Source organism: Leuciscus leuciscus (genome assembly GCF_965113295.1).
Source record: "Leuciscus leuciscus genome assembly, chromosome: 21".
Classification (NCBI taxonomy): Eukaryota; Metazoa; Chordata; class Actinopteri; order Cypriniformes; family Leuciscidae; genus Leuciscus; species Leuciscus leuciscus.
The window spans coordinates 6,739,626-6,756,947 of record NC_138745.1 but is presented as its reverse complement, the minus strand read 5'-3'; the positions used below and the strand labels follow the sequence as shown (position 1 = coordinate 6,756,947).

General features: G+C 37.7%; 2 protein-coding genes across 2 annotated transcripts; one reads left to right on the top strand and one right to left on the bottom strand.

Annotated features, from left to right (window-relative positions):
• On the bottom strand, positions 1–8,948 carry pde6c (phosphodiesterase 6C, cGMP-specific, cone, alpha prime). The gene is made up of 21 exons (XM_082151511.1): positions 8,843–8,948; positions 7,903–7,992; positions 7,683–7,823; positions 7,526–7,600; positions 7,370–7,434; positions 5,483–5,549; positions 5,138–5,185; positions 4,752–4,901; positions 4,523–4,666; positions 4,384–4,449; positions 4,128–4,274; positions 3,372–3,479; positions 3,174–3,283; positions 2,999–3,086; positions 2,819–2,919; positions 2,621–2,728; positions 2,472–2,535; positions 2,313–2,387; positions 2,117–2,200; positions 1,758–1,911; positions 1–1,392 (listed from the first exon to the last, which is right to left on the bottom strand). The coding sequence occupies exons 1-21, from the start codon at positions 8,921–8,923 to the stop codon at positions 1,325–1,327; spliced, it is 2,034 nt and encodes a 677-aa protein (XP_082007637.1). The 5' UTR covers positions 8,924–8,948; the 3' UTR covers positions 1–1,324.
• Positions 8,949–15,609: 6,661 nt separating this feature from the next.
• rbp4 (retinol binding protein 4, plasma) lies at positions 15,610–16,792 on the top strand. The gene is made up of 5 exons (XM_082151571.1): positions 15,610–15,769; positions 15,850–15,986; positions 16,072–16,178; positions 16,253–16,465; positions 16,588–16,792. Exons 1-5 carry the CDS (start codon positions 15,668–15,670, stop codon positions 16,605–16,607), a joined length of 579 nt encoding a protein of 192 aa, XP_082007697.1. The 5' UTR covers positions 15,610–15,667; the 3' UTR covers positions 16,608–16,792.
• The last annotated feature ends 530 nt before the right edge of the window (positions 16,793–17,322 follow it).

The window sequence follows — 17,322 nt, the reverse complement described above, 5'->3', positions numbered from 1 at the left end:
TTCCGGTCGTAAATGTTTCTTCACAGCTGGAATGTTCCTGAATACATAATCCATTGACAATGAATTAGACCGTTTCACCTTCTCAGCTTCATCTTCCTTAAAGAACAAAAAAGTAGAAAAGTGTATCTTTTAAGAATCCAAACGTCCTGTATCATATCCATCCAAACACAACTGCGACAAGCAAACGCAAATGCAACAAGTGGTTAACGCCACACAAGATGTTTAGCATTAGCAGTGCCATCACCCCTTTGAACAACTCCTTGTCAGTGTGAAAGACTTGTAGCATGAGATCTTTGTGTGTTTTACAAAGCCTTTGCTAATAAGCCATCGGCCACAGCTTCTAAAAGCTCTTATTCAAATGAGTTGGTCCTTCAACTCTAAACAAAGCAACTGATGCTTTTTGGTAGTTTAAAGGTGAAGTGTGTAGTTTTATGGGATGTTAAAATCCTTTCTCTCCTGTTTAGTATGCAGAGAGCGCTATAAGCAAGTCATTTGTAAGTTAATTTCACCCCAAAAAAGGTGCTATCAGAACAATAAACAGCCTGGCAACAGCAACACCAATGGCGTTTGTTTGGGGGTGGGGCTATGTGTTTGTTTGACCAATTACAGATGGGGGCGTGTTCAGGAAACTTGCTTGAAAACAGTCAGTATTTTTGCAACTCATTTGGTGGCACAGAAATTACACACTTCACCTTTAAATGGGAGTGAATTCATCAAAAGAAGAAAAGTCAAATTGGAAGCTTCTATGTTCATTTTACAGAGAAGCTAAACGCCACATGATTCTGGAATCATTCGAGAATTATACTATTTTGATCAATTAGTTACTGTCAAGAAAGTTATTAACATTTATTGCTCTAATTCATAATGACAGAACTTTTATGGACTCAAAAGCCGTATACTCCAAGTAAGCTCTGTGAACTACTGCACATTCAACATATGTATAGAGTTGTGTTTCGGCCACCATTGTGTGGCAAATAGTAGTAGTTACATATGCATTACTTCCTCCAGTGTAGTGAGACGTTTAAAAGGTACAGTCAAAGTGAAATCAACGGTTAGGAAAAAGCATGAAATTGTCTATATGGTGAAAATTAGCTGGTGCTCTAGGCTGGCACCCCATCAGAAAGAGAATCTGACAGGTACAGTATTTCCATTTCTGGCGAATGCCTACGTGTTCACTTGGAGAAGGTACGTCCAGGGAAATGAGACAGAAAATGGAGGAAACTGGTGAAAATGTAGTGATCCTAGGAGCACATTTCACCTCCCTCTACATGACTGCCAGCTGGCCCAGACTTCTCTGTGGCTCTGAATTTCTGGCGGATGATGTTTAAAATATGGTGCAGGTTTTGGACTTTCCTCCCTCTCCACCTCCATCATCACCACCACCACCACCAGCTGTTTCAGTGAAGAAAAGCAAAACAACAGGGTTTAAACAAGAGAAATTGAGGTAGTTGATGTAACAAGTTATGTCATGTACGTTTGGTCCCCCAAGGCTATGATTAGCACAGGATATCTCATAAACACATGTTTTCAGTCTTAGTCAGGTTAGACGAATTGTTGAATTTTATGCAGATGAAAACGAGGCTGTGAGAGAGACACTTTTAGTCTTTACAAAAGCATGCGCGGTGTACAAGTCCAAAATCACAACTAGCTTTACCTTAGTAGGCAATTCTTGCCCTTTTCTGATCCAGTTCCCTTATCATTTCCTTTCATTTATCTACTATTCCTGTCTATAAAAGTGCCAAAAAAGGACAATGCACCTTTTTTAGCCGCCTCCTCTTCTAGTCGCTTTCGTTCGTTCTCCAAAGCGTCCACTTTTGCTTGCCAAATATCAGCCAGTTCCTTCCAGTGGACCCTGTTGTTGTTCAGGCCGTCAAACATGGGAGTGATCTCTTTGTGGAACCTTGAAAATTCCTGTATGAGAAAAGAGGCCTGTTATTGCAAGCATTCACAAGCCCACCAGTAATTGCCGATACATCATTCCCTGTCAGAACATTTTAGCAAAGTTGTGCTGACATTCCAGGAAAGGCCATTATGGACAGTTGTCCCATTTTCTGCTTACACGGATGTCTGTGCAAAAAACCAATTTGATTCCAGCTTGACAGTTTGATGGATTTACCTTGTACACAAACGAGCACACAAAGTCAATGAAACCACACTGCATCTTCGGAAGTTCATCTGACTTGTTCCTGTCCATCATGGGCTGAGAAGAGATTCAAGAGAAATGTATTCTCATTCAGGCACTAGTATTCTTACAATGCAACCAATTGAAAACCAAAAGCAAAACTAGGTGAAATTGATCTTCACAATCTCACAATGGGTTGTTGATCTAGCACAGTCCTTTCCAGATCTCCCTGCTCCCAGAATTCAGCTGCCACCATGAGAGCCACCTTCAGAAAAAAAAAGTGCCATTTAGTTCACAATAACCCAAGGACTGGATAATCCTGACCATGAATAACCACAGTTGCACATACTTTGCTCTGGACCTCCCATGGCTTGGTAATGGCAGACAAGTCACAACCGGTCATCATCATTGCCCTGTTTGGAATCAAACAACATGTCTTCAAAAGCTCAATTCAATATTTTCTCAAGTAGCAGGGTTTCAGTGAGAAGTGATGCTTACATAATGATTTCCTTCCTAATGGGGTTGTTGGCCACATAGGCGATCGCTTCCTTCTCATCAGACATTGGTTCGGTGGCATCAACAATCTTCTGGAACATTGTCCTTTTTCTGTGTTGGGGAAGAAAACAGGACCATCATCAGTATGATATGTTCAAGAGTGGCTCTACTTGAGGTGAAGATATGCTCTCGAGCGCTTACTTGAAATACAAGGCCAAGTCAGTCGCAATGATGCAGACATCATGCAAGTGCTGGACTGTCTCAAACTGGCGTTTCTGCAGACTTTGGAAAATATTAACATTCTGTAAAAGAGCAAAAAATAACGTTGGCCTGGTTATTGCATTAAACTCTGGAACACTTGTGCTTTGTATCCTAACAAACCTCTTCTGCCATCAGCGTCTTGCTGTATTCAAGATGGTGCCTTTCCAAGATGGAGGAGCCATGAAGCTTGGCCAGAGGTGATCCGCTCCTACATTGGAAATGGATTATGAGCAAAATGTCTTCCTTGCTTTATTGGAAAATATAAGTAGTAAAAATTATATAAATACTGAATTACTTCGTCTGGTAGAGATTGTTGGTACCCCTGTGGTCAATATCGTGACAGAATGCAGCCGCTACCATCGCAAAGGCATCAAGGTCTGTGTAGTATCTCCTCAGCTTTCCGGTCTGTTGGCCAAGCAAAAAATATTTAATATTATGATGGTAAAAAATGGTTTAATGGTAAATAACATGATGTGTGGACTAAAAAACTCACTTGCAGGAGACAGAACATGGTCTGGCCCACATTAAACCCATGCCTCCAGTTATGGTAGGTGATATCTCTGTAGCCCTTTCGTACGGTGTACATCCATCTGGTTAGGACCTGGTGTAAGACGGCATTTAAGTCCAAAAAAGTTTCATCCCAAAAGTGAAGGAACATGTCATGCTATTGATTTCACAATATCATACACGTGTTGCCAAACTGTTGCATTCAAATTTGTATTTGCCAGGTCCAGGTTTTTGCAATGGCTGGGGAATATGTAAAACTTTGTGAAAGGTGGACATTTGATTTCTGTGGCAATCTGCTGAGCTTTCTGTGTATTGCTAATCACTTGCTAAATAAGCATAGGCTTAAGTAATAAGATGAGTGCTACTGGGAAAATCAGCTTTCACACGACACTTTTCATTCCTTTCACTTCCATTCATACGCTTATGAATGCTGGAGACCAGAAACGCAAGCTCATGTGAAGAAGTGTTGCATTTCGCAAAGTTCAAGTTTGGTAGACCAAAAAAATAACGATAAGTCACGGCGTGACCTCTTTTCTGAAATGAAAGAACACAAACTTTAAATCTGCTGCATTGCGGGAAAGTGGAGTCGATTGTATATGTTTTCATTTTGGATTTATTATTTTCTATATGTTGAATTTATGTTTGTTTTTGTAAAGATGCCGCAAATCATGACGCCACAGAGTCCTCTTCAATTTTGTGTGCTCAAAGTCAATGTGCAAATGCTTGTAAAGTCCAGTCTCACCTCTGCTGGCACTTTGAACTTCTCAATCACTCCAAGTTCAAAGAAACAACGAATGCCACACTTGATAAGGTCAACCTCAGAGAGAGGAAAGTCACTAAAACTAAATAATAGGAGATCGACATCTTTGGCCTCTGGAATGGTGGTTCTCTGTGTGTTAAAACACAGGTAGATATATTAAAAATCAAATACCATTGAACATATCAGATCAATAATATATCACTAGGAGTATATTGGTTCAGAGGGGGGGAAATCATACCAAGAGTTTGTACATTTCTTTCTGATCGCAGTCCTCAGGTTCTTGGTCAAACTTCTCCTTTGTGTTCTAACGAGACAAAAAAACATTTTTAGTCAACACAATAAAACAGATTGCAGTTTCTTACACTATGATGTCTCACCAGAATCTGTTGGACTTCAACTGGAGTGGCTTTGGTCTGGTACAAGACCATTTCCTGTGCAATTTCTTTTTTCCACTCCATCCGGTTCAGTTTGTCATATGTGTCACAATTCAGTACAGACCATCCTAAGAACTGTGTCAGGGCCTGAAACAATGTCCAAAAAACAGACTTTAGTGTTTCTGCACAAGATTCATGGAGCCAAATGGATGGAGAGCATCTAACGACTCACTTCAGTAATTTGTTCATCCTGCTCGTCGAATGGCTTGCCATCTTTTCGATTGAAGAAAGTGGCAATACCCACAATTTCTTCTTTCTTGTTGACAATGGGAAGAGACAAGACGTTTTTGATGACGAAACCCGACTCGTCCACAGGTTCTTTCTGACAAGTTGCAAACAAAAAAAGTCAAATTAAAACAGGTTTGTTCACAGTGTGATCATTGGAAAAATTCTTACAGCAACCTTGCTGATAAACTAATCAAAATTAAGACCAAAATAAAGTGTTCTCCAGCTCAGTTTAAATCTATTTCGAAGGTAACAGGTTTGTGTCTATTTTAGGTGTGGATTAGGAATAATATGAGCTCTGAGAGGGATTTATCCTGGGATGGCTTACAGTACCTGGAATGTGAAGAAGTCGTCAGCAGCAACATTCATCATGTTGCAAATCTGCAGAAAGAGAAATAACACAACATTTCCCCCCATCAACATAGGCAAGAAGGTGGTAAGTTTAACCCATTAAGTATCTCAGTTAACTTGGGTTAAGTGGTTATTTAACCTGGTTATAAAACAACTTTAGTCTAAGTGCTTGCTCAAGGGCACAATGGTGAAAAATCAAACTAGCCCTGAGCTCTATCCATTTCCAGCCACACAAACAATGAGTCATTTGGTAATTTGGTTTTAGGATAATGTACTTTCACAGCTGCATAGTTATTGATTTTGTTAAAGAAAATGCTTTGAACTTACAAAGCCGTTTTCAGCCACATAGGTGGGGAGGCCGCTGACAAGTGCCCAGTGGTCAACAGGAGGACCCCTGGAAGCAGTAACATTCAACAGTGAGACTAGTATGCTAGTGTGTTATATGGGCAAAAGTATTTAGACAAACAAACACCTGTTGAGTATTTCACTTCAAAACTATAGGCATTAATAGTGAGTTGGTCCTTCCGAACAGTTTTGACTTGACCACACTTGGTGTTTAAGTTCATTAGATATTAGTTTTTTATAAGCAATGCTGATTATTTGTATGTCCGATAACTGATATGCAGAACCGATATTTAATGTTCTACTTCTGTTTTTGCTTAATTTCATCATATCACAACAATAAAAAAAGCCATTTTTAAATAACAACAGCAGCAACAACAATATATAACAACAGTCTAATGTTTTCAAATGAAGAACATAAATAAATGATAAGCGAGTCTATCAACTTTGCATAAATGTAATAATTTGTTTAAAAGTACAGTTTAAAGTATTGAATGTAAACCCAGTAATAAGTATTAGTTGGCCATTCACTCTAGAGATTTGAGCGTTTTGGTTGGTAATCCTTGTCTCTAAACTTTGTTGTAACAAAGACTTCAGATATACAAAGGCCGTGCACTTTAATTACTATGAATGGGAGAAAGTGCCACCTTCTAAATAAAAGTCCAAATCGCTAATTGGTAAAGCCATCGCGTCACTACAACATCCGTTAGAAGCTCAAAGGGATTTAAATATGAAATTGAATCATAAGCTTGGTGTACAGCTTTGGAGAAGTTGATGTTTCCCCATTCAAAAAGATAGGAGCTGTACGTGCATGACTGAAATAGCTGTCCGAGAGGCGTTTCAAAGATGGCCGCCAAGTGAAATGACTTGCCTTAAAGTGACTTTACTGGTTGTAAGCTTCACTGGGTTTAATAATATCGCGATAAAATGAAACAGAGAAGAAATGCCCATGTGTCCCGACTCTCCAGACATTGTTAGAAGCAACAAAGAAAACAGTAAATGCATTACATTAGAGTCTCTTTCCAATTAGCCTATTTATATTCTGTCAAAAATAAGTTATGAAATACCTGCTAACAGCACTATTTTAGTCTTTTAAAGTGAGTGTGTCTGCAGCAAATATTACGTGCATCTCATAAGCAGTGTTACTCTAAAACTTTATGAATTACTATCCACTAATTACACCTTCAACAGTGTAATTTGATTACTAATTACTCTCTCTAAAAAGTAATGCATTACTTATTATAAATTACTTTCTAGTTGAACAATGCAAGCATAAACATGGAACTGCTCTTTTAATTATTTAAAATAAATAATATAAAATTTCATAAATTATTCTTGAACTGACCAAAGCATTTAAAGGGAGAAGGTTACATTACAAACATATTTTAACATCAGACGATGTTAAATCCACTATTGTTTTATATAGAATTGCTCTATATCCTATACAGTATTTACTGTAATTCCTTAAGAAGTAATAGAAGTAAAAATGAAGAGTAATACAGTACTTTACCTTTTCAAGGGAAAAGTAATTCAATTATAGTAATTAATTACTTTGTAATGCATTACACCAACACTGCTCATTGTCACCCATGTTTTTAAACTCTCTGAAAAATGCTTTTATATCGGAATAATTATTGGTCGATCTCTACAGTTCATCCCAAAGGTGTCTGGTCTGGTTCAGGCCTTGTGAACAATTCTGTACAAGATTTGATCTCACAAATATTACTTGATTAGCCAAGCTCGTTAGAAAATGGTGTCCAAATAGTTTTACCCGTGTAGTGTATGTGTGGCAGAATACATGACTTAAGGCCTGTGATTTTTCATAATATGATTAAATAATGTTCTTTTAATGTATTAAATAATTATGCTTACGGTATGACTTTGATCTCTTCTTTGCCTTCTAGCAGATAATCAATGATCTTGTAGAAGATGACTTCCTGTTAGAAGAAACAAAAAGTCATAATAATACTACTAGCCATAGTAGCCAGTAATACTGACTTGTTTACCGGAGAGAAAGAAATTTGTTACCCTGCCGTCAGGCGTCTTCGGGCCTTTGTATGGCTCCACGTCTCCCAATTTAACCGGCCACTCATCATAGAACTCCTAAACAATCAAAGCAAAGTCGAGCGTTTTATGAGCCACTGATCAATGACCAAATGGAGGATGTTCACCAGATGTCACAAACCTTTTCTTTGGTCATGTCCAGGAGGCCGACAGAGTACCTCTCACACAGGAGGTAGGTCCTGACGGTGTACAGGGCCTTGTGAAACTGTCGCTCGATGTCTGTCAACTCTTCAAACACTTTGCTGGCGGACCATAGAAGAACCTGTGGTGGCGCTTTACAGTCAGAATCAAGATTCAAAACACAGTCAAACATCATTAGGTGCTGTAGTCCACAGCATTACCTGGCTTCTTCTAGATTCCACATTATACATGTATGCAGTGTAGTGCTGTAGGGCGATGACTGTGGCGAAAGTGATGTACTTGGAGAAAAGCTGAAAAACATTTGTAACACATTTACTTAGTCAACATGAAATCAAAATGTAATCAATTTATGGAATATTGCAGTGTTTGTTAGAAATAATTTATCTGTGCACATCATTATTGTATATAAATCCATGCGCCCTGCCCTCATAATCTGTAATCCAAATAACTTCCGTGATTACTGGCATGAGGGCGGGACAACCTGTCACTCACATGAGATCGACCAATAGCAAACCACAATCATCAAATCAATTCCCGATGGACAAAATCAAGTCCCGCCCAACATTTTTTCTTGCTCGATATGTCGTTTCACTCATCACAATATGGAAGAAAAGACTATGGCAACTTCTATTTCATGCTGACTTTTTAGGTACGGTCACATTGGCGTAATTTCAGCGAATATAAAGGTCAATTGGATGCCCATTGTTAGTTAGCATAGCAATGCTCACACATTATTCAAACCGCTTCAAAACCCATGACAAAGTGTAAAAGCATTAACAAATTACTACAGCATCCCCCGATAGCACACAAACATCTCGGAGACGTCTATTTGATGTGCGTCTTTTCATCTGCAAGATGTAATTTGTAGATTGACTTTTTTTGCAATCTTTTAATTTTTTTACTTTCAAAATAATTAGTTTTACTCTCAAACACAGTATGTTTGATTGAATAAAAAAAGACACAAAGGAAACTCCATATGACCACACCCTGAAAACATAACAATCTGGTCATGCCGATTCAGCACAAATTTGGAGGTCAGTATCACAATGATTTCTGCTTTACATCTGTATACCCATTGTGAATGTTTTTCAAAAGATTTTCACATTGATGTCATATTTCAAGTAGCTAGAGCATACTCACGTCTTCGTCTGCTTTGGAGAATTCATTTCCTCCAACTTTATTAATTGCCATAACCACACCAAGTACGTCTTTCCCGCTCATGAGAGGCGCAGTCAGCAGGTTTTTAGTGGTGTATCCTGTCTGCTTGTCCACAAAGTCACTGAATCTGGGATTCTAAGGAACAAAGACAGGAAAGTGTTGTATTCGTTAATGTCCAATACGGCTGTTTGAAAAATTGGTTAAAATATAGATAGGTTAAAAACCATTTATTACCAAATTAACCCCTCCGCCATTTTAGACAGTAGCCAACATCTGGCATTCATGTGAAGACGCATATTTAAAAATGATTTAAATATTTATTTCCACAGAATTGAATATCATTATCCTAAAGCTGTTTCGGGTAATCATTTGGTGACATTTTAAAATATGACAAAATAAAGTAAAGGTATTTTGAATAATTAATATTATGCCTATTTTTAAACTGCTGAATAGCCTACAGACGTTTTGAATTACTACATTATCTCTTTTAATAAGCCATTTGGATTTTTTTTCTCTTGTCACTGAGTTCTTAAAGATCCGTTCACCCCAAGAACGTTAATAAAGATAGGCTAACTATATTAGCCACCACATCAGCGGACGACATCGTTGTGTTTATTCTGCTTGTCTGCCACTTTAAATGCTCGAGCTCTTTAAAGCAGAAAGGATTCTGATTGGCTGTCAATGTTTTTATCGTCCATCAGCTGGATAAAAACGTTCTGATAGTGATTCCAACGACATCGTTTCTCTGTGCAGTTATCATTATAGCTGTGGTGTGAACTCTGCTATTCTTTAATATTGAGAACGATTTTTAAAACTATATATGTATCGTTATCTTTATAGTTATCGTCCTTGGAGTGAACGGTCCTAATTCTGCCTAAATTTACACTACTGTGTTATGTAATGAAGGTTAATACATTTAACCCTGTCTCTAACACTTAAGCTGAGGTTGCACCAGTGTGCCATGATTAAACACCATGCTAGTATAAGTATATATAGCACATGAAAGTATCTAAAATACTGTTCATTTTTTATCATACTATACTCACACAATACATTTAAGATCTGCTGGATCATGTCAAATGTGTGTCATGTCTCTCAGTGAAGTAGGCCTACTGCACACTTATTTAGAAATCAAATTAAGAGTCATGTTCACTTTTACATTTTCCTTTATTTTAAATTATGAATCTCGATTATAAGTGAACAAGTGCAGGCTACCAGGAATACAGAAAATAAGCTGCTTTTCTGCAGGGCGTTGACTGACCCTTAATGACCACGAGACAGAAAAAGTTTCATCTTTTGTCAAACTAACGGTCGACTTTCAGGTAACAGACTCACCTAAGAAACCTAAGAAGATGTTTTGCCGACAACATGCAGTCTTTTCATAAACGAATGTGTGTAAAGCATATTTCAGCTCTATAAAGAGCAAAAACCCAGTTGTGGCTTGAGGAGCTCTTTCTCCCTGAACTAATAATGACTTTCACTGCTGTAACCTAATGCAGTCTAGTTGATTAAATCATATATTTTTTTAGATGTTACCACATCATATGTTTAGGGTGTATTATCTGCATAAATCGTCATCTATTAGGAATATAAAACACTGTTTAATGGCCTTTTAAAATATATTTTCTTCAATTTTGAACACAATTTACATATTGCTAAATGCTATTTAAAAAAAAGAGAAAATTATTTCTGCTATTTAAAATTACAGAAAATTACAGTGGCTGGATGGAATTTTTGAAGTTTTTACACGCAAAAAAAGTTGCTACAAGATTTGTGGCATTTAAAAATTACTTGAAAATTTGATTTCAATCCTTAAAGCAGCTGAAAAAATAATGCCTTGAACTCTCTGAAGTCCCAGCAATATATATTAACCCAGCTCCCAAAATACTCTAAGAACGGTTTGCTATAATGTTCTCATTAAGTTATGAAAACTTTATTTCAAAATGTCCAGGTTTTTTTAAAAGCATTAAAAATGTTTTTCTTGGTTATTCAGGCGTTAATGGAATATTCCATTTTATGATTTTGCAAACATTATGGGAATGTTACTTTTGAATGTTCTCTGAAAGTTCTGAAAAAGGTAGTAAAATTTAAAACACAAATTTCAACAACAAAAAAAACTATGTATTGATAATTTTTTGTGCTAACATTTGTTGTATATTTTGTTATCAATAAATTTTTTGTTTTTATAAAAAAAAATTTAAAAAGTGTATATATATTTTTTTCTCTTTTAATGTATTCCGCTTGGATTTATTGTGTTTGTGTTTAACACATATGTTTGCTATTTGCAGAGTGTAATAATAACTAGGGGAGCAATGAAAGACAGCTTTACTTCTTTTACTCACCTGTTTGACATCAGGAACATTAGCTGGCTTTTTGGTGGTTGCTATTTGGCCAACTATGCCAATGTCAGTAGGGAACACAATTTCAGACTGAGGGTTGACCAGGTTGGCCTCGTATTTGGAGGTAGGGGTGACGTCGAACAGACACGTAGCGAGCTCAGGGATGCCGTTTCTCGCTCGGTGTATGAAATAGCTGCAGCGGTCGGCGTTCACCAGCATACATATCCTCTGCAGGACCTTGTGCATGGCCTTTTCCATAACGGGCTGCGAATACATGTCTTTGATCATGTCGAAGATGATGGTGGCCTCCTGGATTTTGCTGACATCCTTGAACGAGGTCGGGTCTTTGATCTCAAGGTTCTCGGCAAAAGCGGCGGCGAGGGCCTCGCATCGGATATTCTTCTCAAAATACTCTTTGGCGAACTGTGGGTTATTCTCCAAGTACTTTTCCACACTATCCTTGTCTGCCATTTTGAAGTGCGCTTCTCTGCTCGTCCGCTCACAGATTCATTACTTGTGGGATGTCAGGATGGAAAGTGAAGCTGGTCAGTGGCCTGCTTCAGACAGGTGCATCCTCCAGTGCTGGTCTCCTCCAGAGAATAGTGGCTTACAGGCTGAAGGGATCAAAGCGGCCGCTAATTAAAGTGACGTCATGACATTAAACCCCTAAGCTTTCTTAACCTGCAAATCCCCACCCTGATCATTTTATGTTAGACGATCCAGTCAGAGCCAAACTCCCCTGTTTCTCCCGTGGAGAAAGTGTTGGCACATGACATAATATTTGTCACATCAGTCTCGATTAAACCGATGGTGTTTCTGATCTAATGCACCATCACCATCACCAGCGCTTGAGTGATCATTGGGCCCAGTATGTGCACAAGGAGAGAAGTTGCAGTCCTTGGACATGCTTAGATCTTCATATCCGTGCTAAAATAATGCATTTGTGGAAAAATGTTTCAACATTTTCATTTTAACTGCCATATTCAGTTACGTATATATAGTACTGGCAAATCGATTAATCATGATTATTTTTATTTTTTTCTTGCATGCACTGAATTCAGCATATTAGAATATTAGAATGATTTATGAAGGATAATTTGACACCGAACTTAATACTGTTTCCTAGCTGCTAAAAATTAAGCTTTTATACATTTATTCACTGCCAGTCAAAAGTTTGGAATAATTAAGTTTTTATATATGTTTTTGAAAGAAGTCTCTATGCTCACCAAAACGGGATTCATTTGATTTAATAAATACATAAATTAATAAATAAATCAAATACAGCAAAAATACTAATATTGTGAATTATGTTATTACAATTTAAAAGAAAAAAAATTCTACCTAATTTCTACAAAATTTTCAGCATCATTACACCAGTCATCCTTCAGAAATCATTCTAATATGCCGATTTGCTGCTCTATTTAGCCTATATAATATAATATAATACACACACACTGGAAGCCAAAGTCATGATTCAAAATATTGAGAAATCACAGTACAGGCCCTTAAATATGCACTTAAATGTTTAAAACCATGATATTAAATACAAAAAAGTGAACAAATGATATGCCAACCACCAAATGCAAATTCTTTGAAGCATTGCCCTTCTTAAACCTAGCTCTCAAGCTCTCCAAGTAAGAAGAGAGATTCTCTAAATCGGGCTATTATTAGCCTTTTTGTCCTTTCTGCACCCGGGAATGAAGCTGCACACCCAGGATCTATTTGCACCGGTAGGATCTGTCAGTCTGCCAGACAAATAAAGCGATCTGTCTCCTTTTTCTTTTTATCAAGGAAAGGATCAGGTAGCAGGCATACGGTATGTAAAAGGAAAAAGCCTTGTATTATGTACCTGGCTTTGTAAATCCAGGATTAAGTAAAAGTGATTATCAGGATATCCTCCCTTGAAGGGAGAGAGCTCGGCTTGGCACGTTTAAGTTCACAGTGAGGAGCCGACAGACACAGCAATGCTAAATTTACCACACGCACCATTCATTTAATTGGATGTTGATGGATAAAATACCACACACTCAATGTTTTAATGTAGCCAAATGTATATCTGATGCACACGCAAACAAACAAGTGCATTTATGTATTTATTGAGTGATCTTGGCTTGGTGGTGCACGGAGATATCAGGCCTCAGGCTAACAGTAAAGTCTTGAATTTTTGACCCTGATATATTCAAGACAACGTCAGCAATCCATCAGCATCACCTTTGAGCCGAAACACGGAGTTGTCTGATATTTACCCCCTCATTCCCAAACAAACATCCAAAAAGGATCATCATTTGTGTGTCAATGATCGTCTGCTGCTCATCGTCAGCCTACAACAATCAAGATCTAATGAGCTGAGATTAGGCTTACTTAGCTTGATATCAGATCTGCTTTACTTAACTTGTATTAGTAACGTTGCAAATAAAGCGTTGGAAGATGAAAGGGCGTTTGTTTGCAAACTGCCAATAAAAATCATATTAATGTACTGTATACGATGACATCACAATATCTCTGTTATTAGTTTTCCGTTAGTAGTACCGGTAACATATAATGAACAGTCAGCCAGTCTCTTTTTTTACATGGGTGCTAAAATAAATGAATGTTGAATTGATTAAAACAATTTTACTGTGTGCACTATACAGTGTCATAAGAAACACATGAAAGTCACACAAATTGACCAATCAGAATCCAGTATTCCAGTGAGCAGTGTAATAATATGAAGTAATCATTTGTAGATTTTTACCATATATAACATTCAGAAGTTTGTGGTCGGTACGATTTTTTCAAACACACATCAAACAGCTGATGGACCCCATTGACTTCCATAGTAGGAAAAAAAACCCAATGGAAGTCAATGGGGCTCATCAACTGTGGTTACCGGCATTCTTCAAAATATCTTCTTTCGTGTTCAGCAGAAGAAAGAAATTCATACAGGTTTGAAATAACTTGAGGGTGAGTCAATTATGACAGAATTTTAATTTTTAAGTCAACTATTCCTTTAATTATTTGACCTCAAAGTGGCATTGTAGGTCACCGTTACAAATGTTTTGCTGCCTTATGTACCATCCAAAAAAAAAGAGGTGTTGTAACAAGTTACATAAGTTATCCCTTTTTTTTTTCAAGGTTTTCCCAGGAATTTAGGTCATTGCAAACCTAGTTTTGCTAAACCAGCTACGTAACTTCATGAATGTCATAGAACTAAGTGATTGTGCTGTAGAGTATTTCTTGTTATTAACAAGGATGTTCTGGAGAGGTTATTTGAGTTACTGTTGTCTTTCTATCAGCTCGACCCAGTCTGGCCATTCTCCTCTGACCTCTGGCATCAATAAGGCACTTAAATCACATTTCTTCCCCGTTCTGATGCTCAGTTTGAACTTCAGCAGGTCGTCTTGACCATGTCTACATGACCAAATGCATTGAGCTGCTGTCATGTGATTGGCTGATTAGATATTTGTGATAATGAGCAGCTAAACAGCTATAGTAGCTGTGGAGTGAATATATTGACATATTTACCTTTTGTTCAAATATTACTAAAATAATAGTTAAGGATTTTGTCAGGCAAAGACAATATAAACAAATTCTGAACACATGCAGAAAGAACCAAGAGAGAAACAACAAAATATTAATAACTGATTATGTTGTAGCCAATGTATGTTTTTTTTTTTAGTTTTTTTTTTTTTTTTTTAGCTATTTTGCATTTTATTTGCACGGTTTAGTGTTTTGTTCTTCTCTCGTATTTAATATATATATGTTCCTCAAATTATGTTGGTTTAATTGAACTTGTAGGATCATTAAATACAAATATCCCCTTCCAGATATATCCCCCTCCCCTTCCTTAAAGTCATTTGGTTACTTTGAAAGGCCAAAAAAGAAAAAAGAAAATTCATTTTGATTCTCTGTTTCTGTTCGAGGCTGGGTTCTGATTCTTTGAATAAAAAAAAAAAAAATAAAAAAAGCTTGCTTTATATATATAAGCTGGCCAATATAAGTCGTTTGGTTACAATTACAAACCTGAATGAAATGGTTCTACACTCACAAAACAGAAATGTTCCCTATTGAACAGGTTTCAGGGAACACGGATCAGAAACACACACAAGCCGGCGTGTGCTGAAGAATTCCCTTTATTTTAGCTTCAGCTCAAGCTCTTGCACAATCCAGCTGTAACCTGAAGAAAAACACATTCGGGGAGCAGAGGTCAACGCTAGCGCGCTCCACACAGAGACCTGAAACACTGCTCTTATGTAATGACTTTTGTCCAATGACAGGGATGGTGGAGACTGAATTTTGGGTCGTTGGGTGGGGTTTTGAATCTAGGGTCGCAGAATCTTGGCCCTATATAAATGCAGCAGCAGCTGAGCGATAGTCATTTCAGATACTGTGATCAAGGTACGCACTTTTGGATGTGTTTGAGTGAGGCGTTTGTTGGTGTTTTCCTAACTGTTCTACTCATTTCCCACAGCTCGAGCACAGAAGCACCATGCTCAGGTTCTGCATAGCTCTCTGTGTCCTGGCCACATGCTGGGCGCAGGACTGTCAGGTCAGCAACATCACCGTCAAACAGGACTTTGACAAGATGAGGGTAAGTCAACCAGTATTTTCCTTCAATCCACATCTTGTTTTGGAGCTTTTGTTCCTCATACATTTCCACTGACCTTGCAGTATCAAGGAACATGGTATGCCGTGGCCAAGAAAGACCCCGTTGGTCTTTTCCTTCTTGATAACATTGTCGCCAGTTACAAAGTGGAGGAAGACGGAACCATGACAGCCGCCGCTGTTGGCAGAGTCATCATTCTCAAGTGAGTTTAAGTGGGATTGTATGTTGATGTCGGGGACTTGCGCAATAAAAACCATTCAATTCTCGCATGCCGTTTTACTCTTCAGCAACTGGGAGATGTGCGCCAACATGTTTGGCACATTTGAAGATACCGAAGACCCCGCCAAGTTCAAGTTGAGATACTGGGGAGCCGCTGCATATCTCCAGACTGGATGTAAGTGTAGATTTATCATGTGCAAATCTCATGTTAGGTCATCGGCTCATGACCTGTTTGTGACCGTTTCACAGATGACGACCACTGGGTCATTGACACCGACTACGATAACTACGCCATCCACTACTCCTGCAGAGAGATGGATGAGGATGGAACCTGCTTGGATGGTTATTCCTTCATATTCTCCCGACACCCTGAGGGCCTCAGGGCTGAAGACCAGAAGATTGTGACGGAGAAGAAACAGGAGGTCTGCTTCCTGGGCAAATACAGACGCGTTGCACACACTGGTAAGATGGCTGAGCCTCATGAATTATCATCACGAATATGCACTCACGATCAGACATTGTTCAGTATATGCAAAAGATCTAAATGGCCTAATGTGTTTTTGCTTCTTTTTTTTATTGTGCAGGTTTCTGTGATGCTGCCTAAATGACCACTGCTCAAAAGAGCTCCTGTGGATGTAATCTTATATATTTCAAGCTGATATGTAAATTATTACTTAATAAAAGAGAATGGATAATAATTTTACACAAAGCAAAAGTGAAAATGTGTAATAATCATTTTTAATGCACAATAAGTGCAACTTTTCAAATAAACTTAAAAAATCTAAACAAGTAGGCCTATGAATTCTTTATTAAATTCAGTGATTGACTGTAATATCACCATAGTTTAGCGAGTCAAAGTTCACTTGAACTCATGAACCAACAATACAAACAGCACTGTGGTAAATCAATGCTGTTTGTTGACAAAATGTTGTGCAACTTGCACCATGATACAGAGCACACACATTACAGGTCAGTATGAGGAAATACATAATAAGATCATGTAATCTGTCAAGTTTTATCTGTTAAGAGTTATATCAACATATGTGACCCTGGATCACAAAACCAGTCATTAGGCGCACGGGTATATTTGTGGCAATAGCCAACAATACATTGTATGGGTCAAAATGATCTATTTTTCTTTTATGGCAAAAATCATTAGGATATTAAGTAGTATTAAGTATTAAGATCATGTTCCATGAAGATATTTTGTAAATTTTCTACCGTAAAAATATAAAACATTTATTTTTGTGAGTGAATGCAGCACAATCGCGAACATAAATGGACAACTTTAAAGGCATTTTCCTCAATGTTTCGATTTT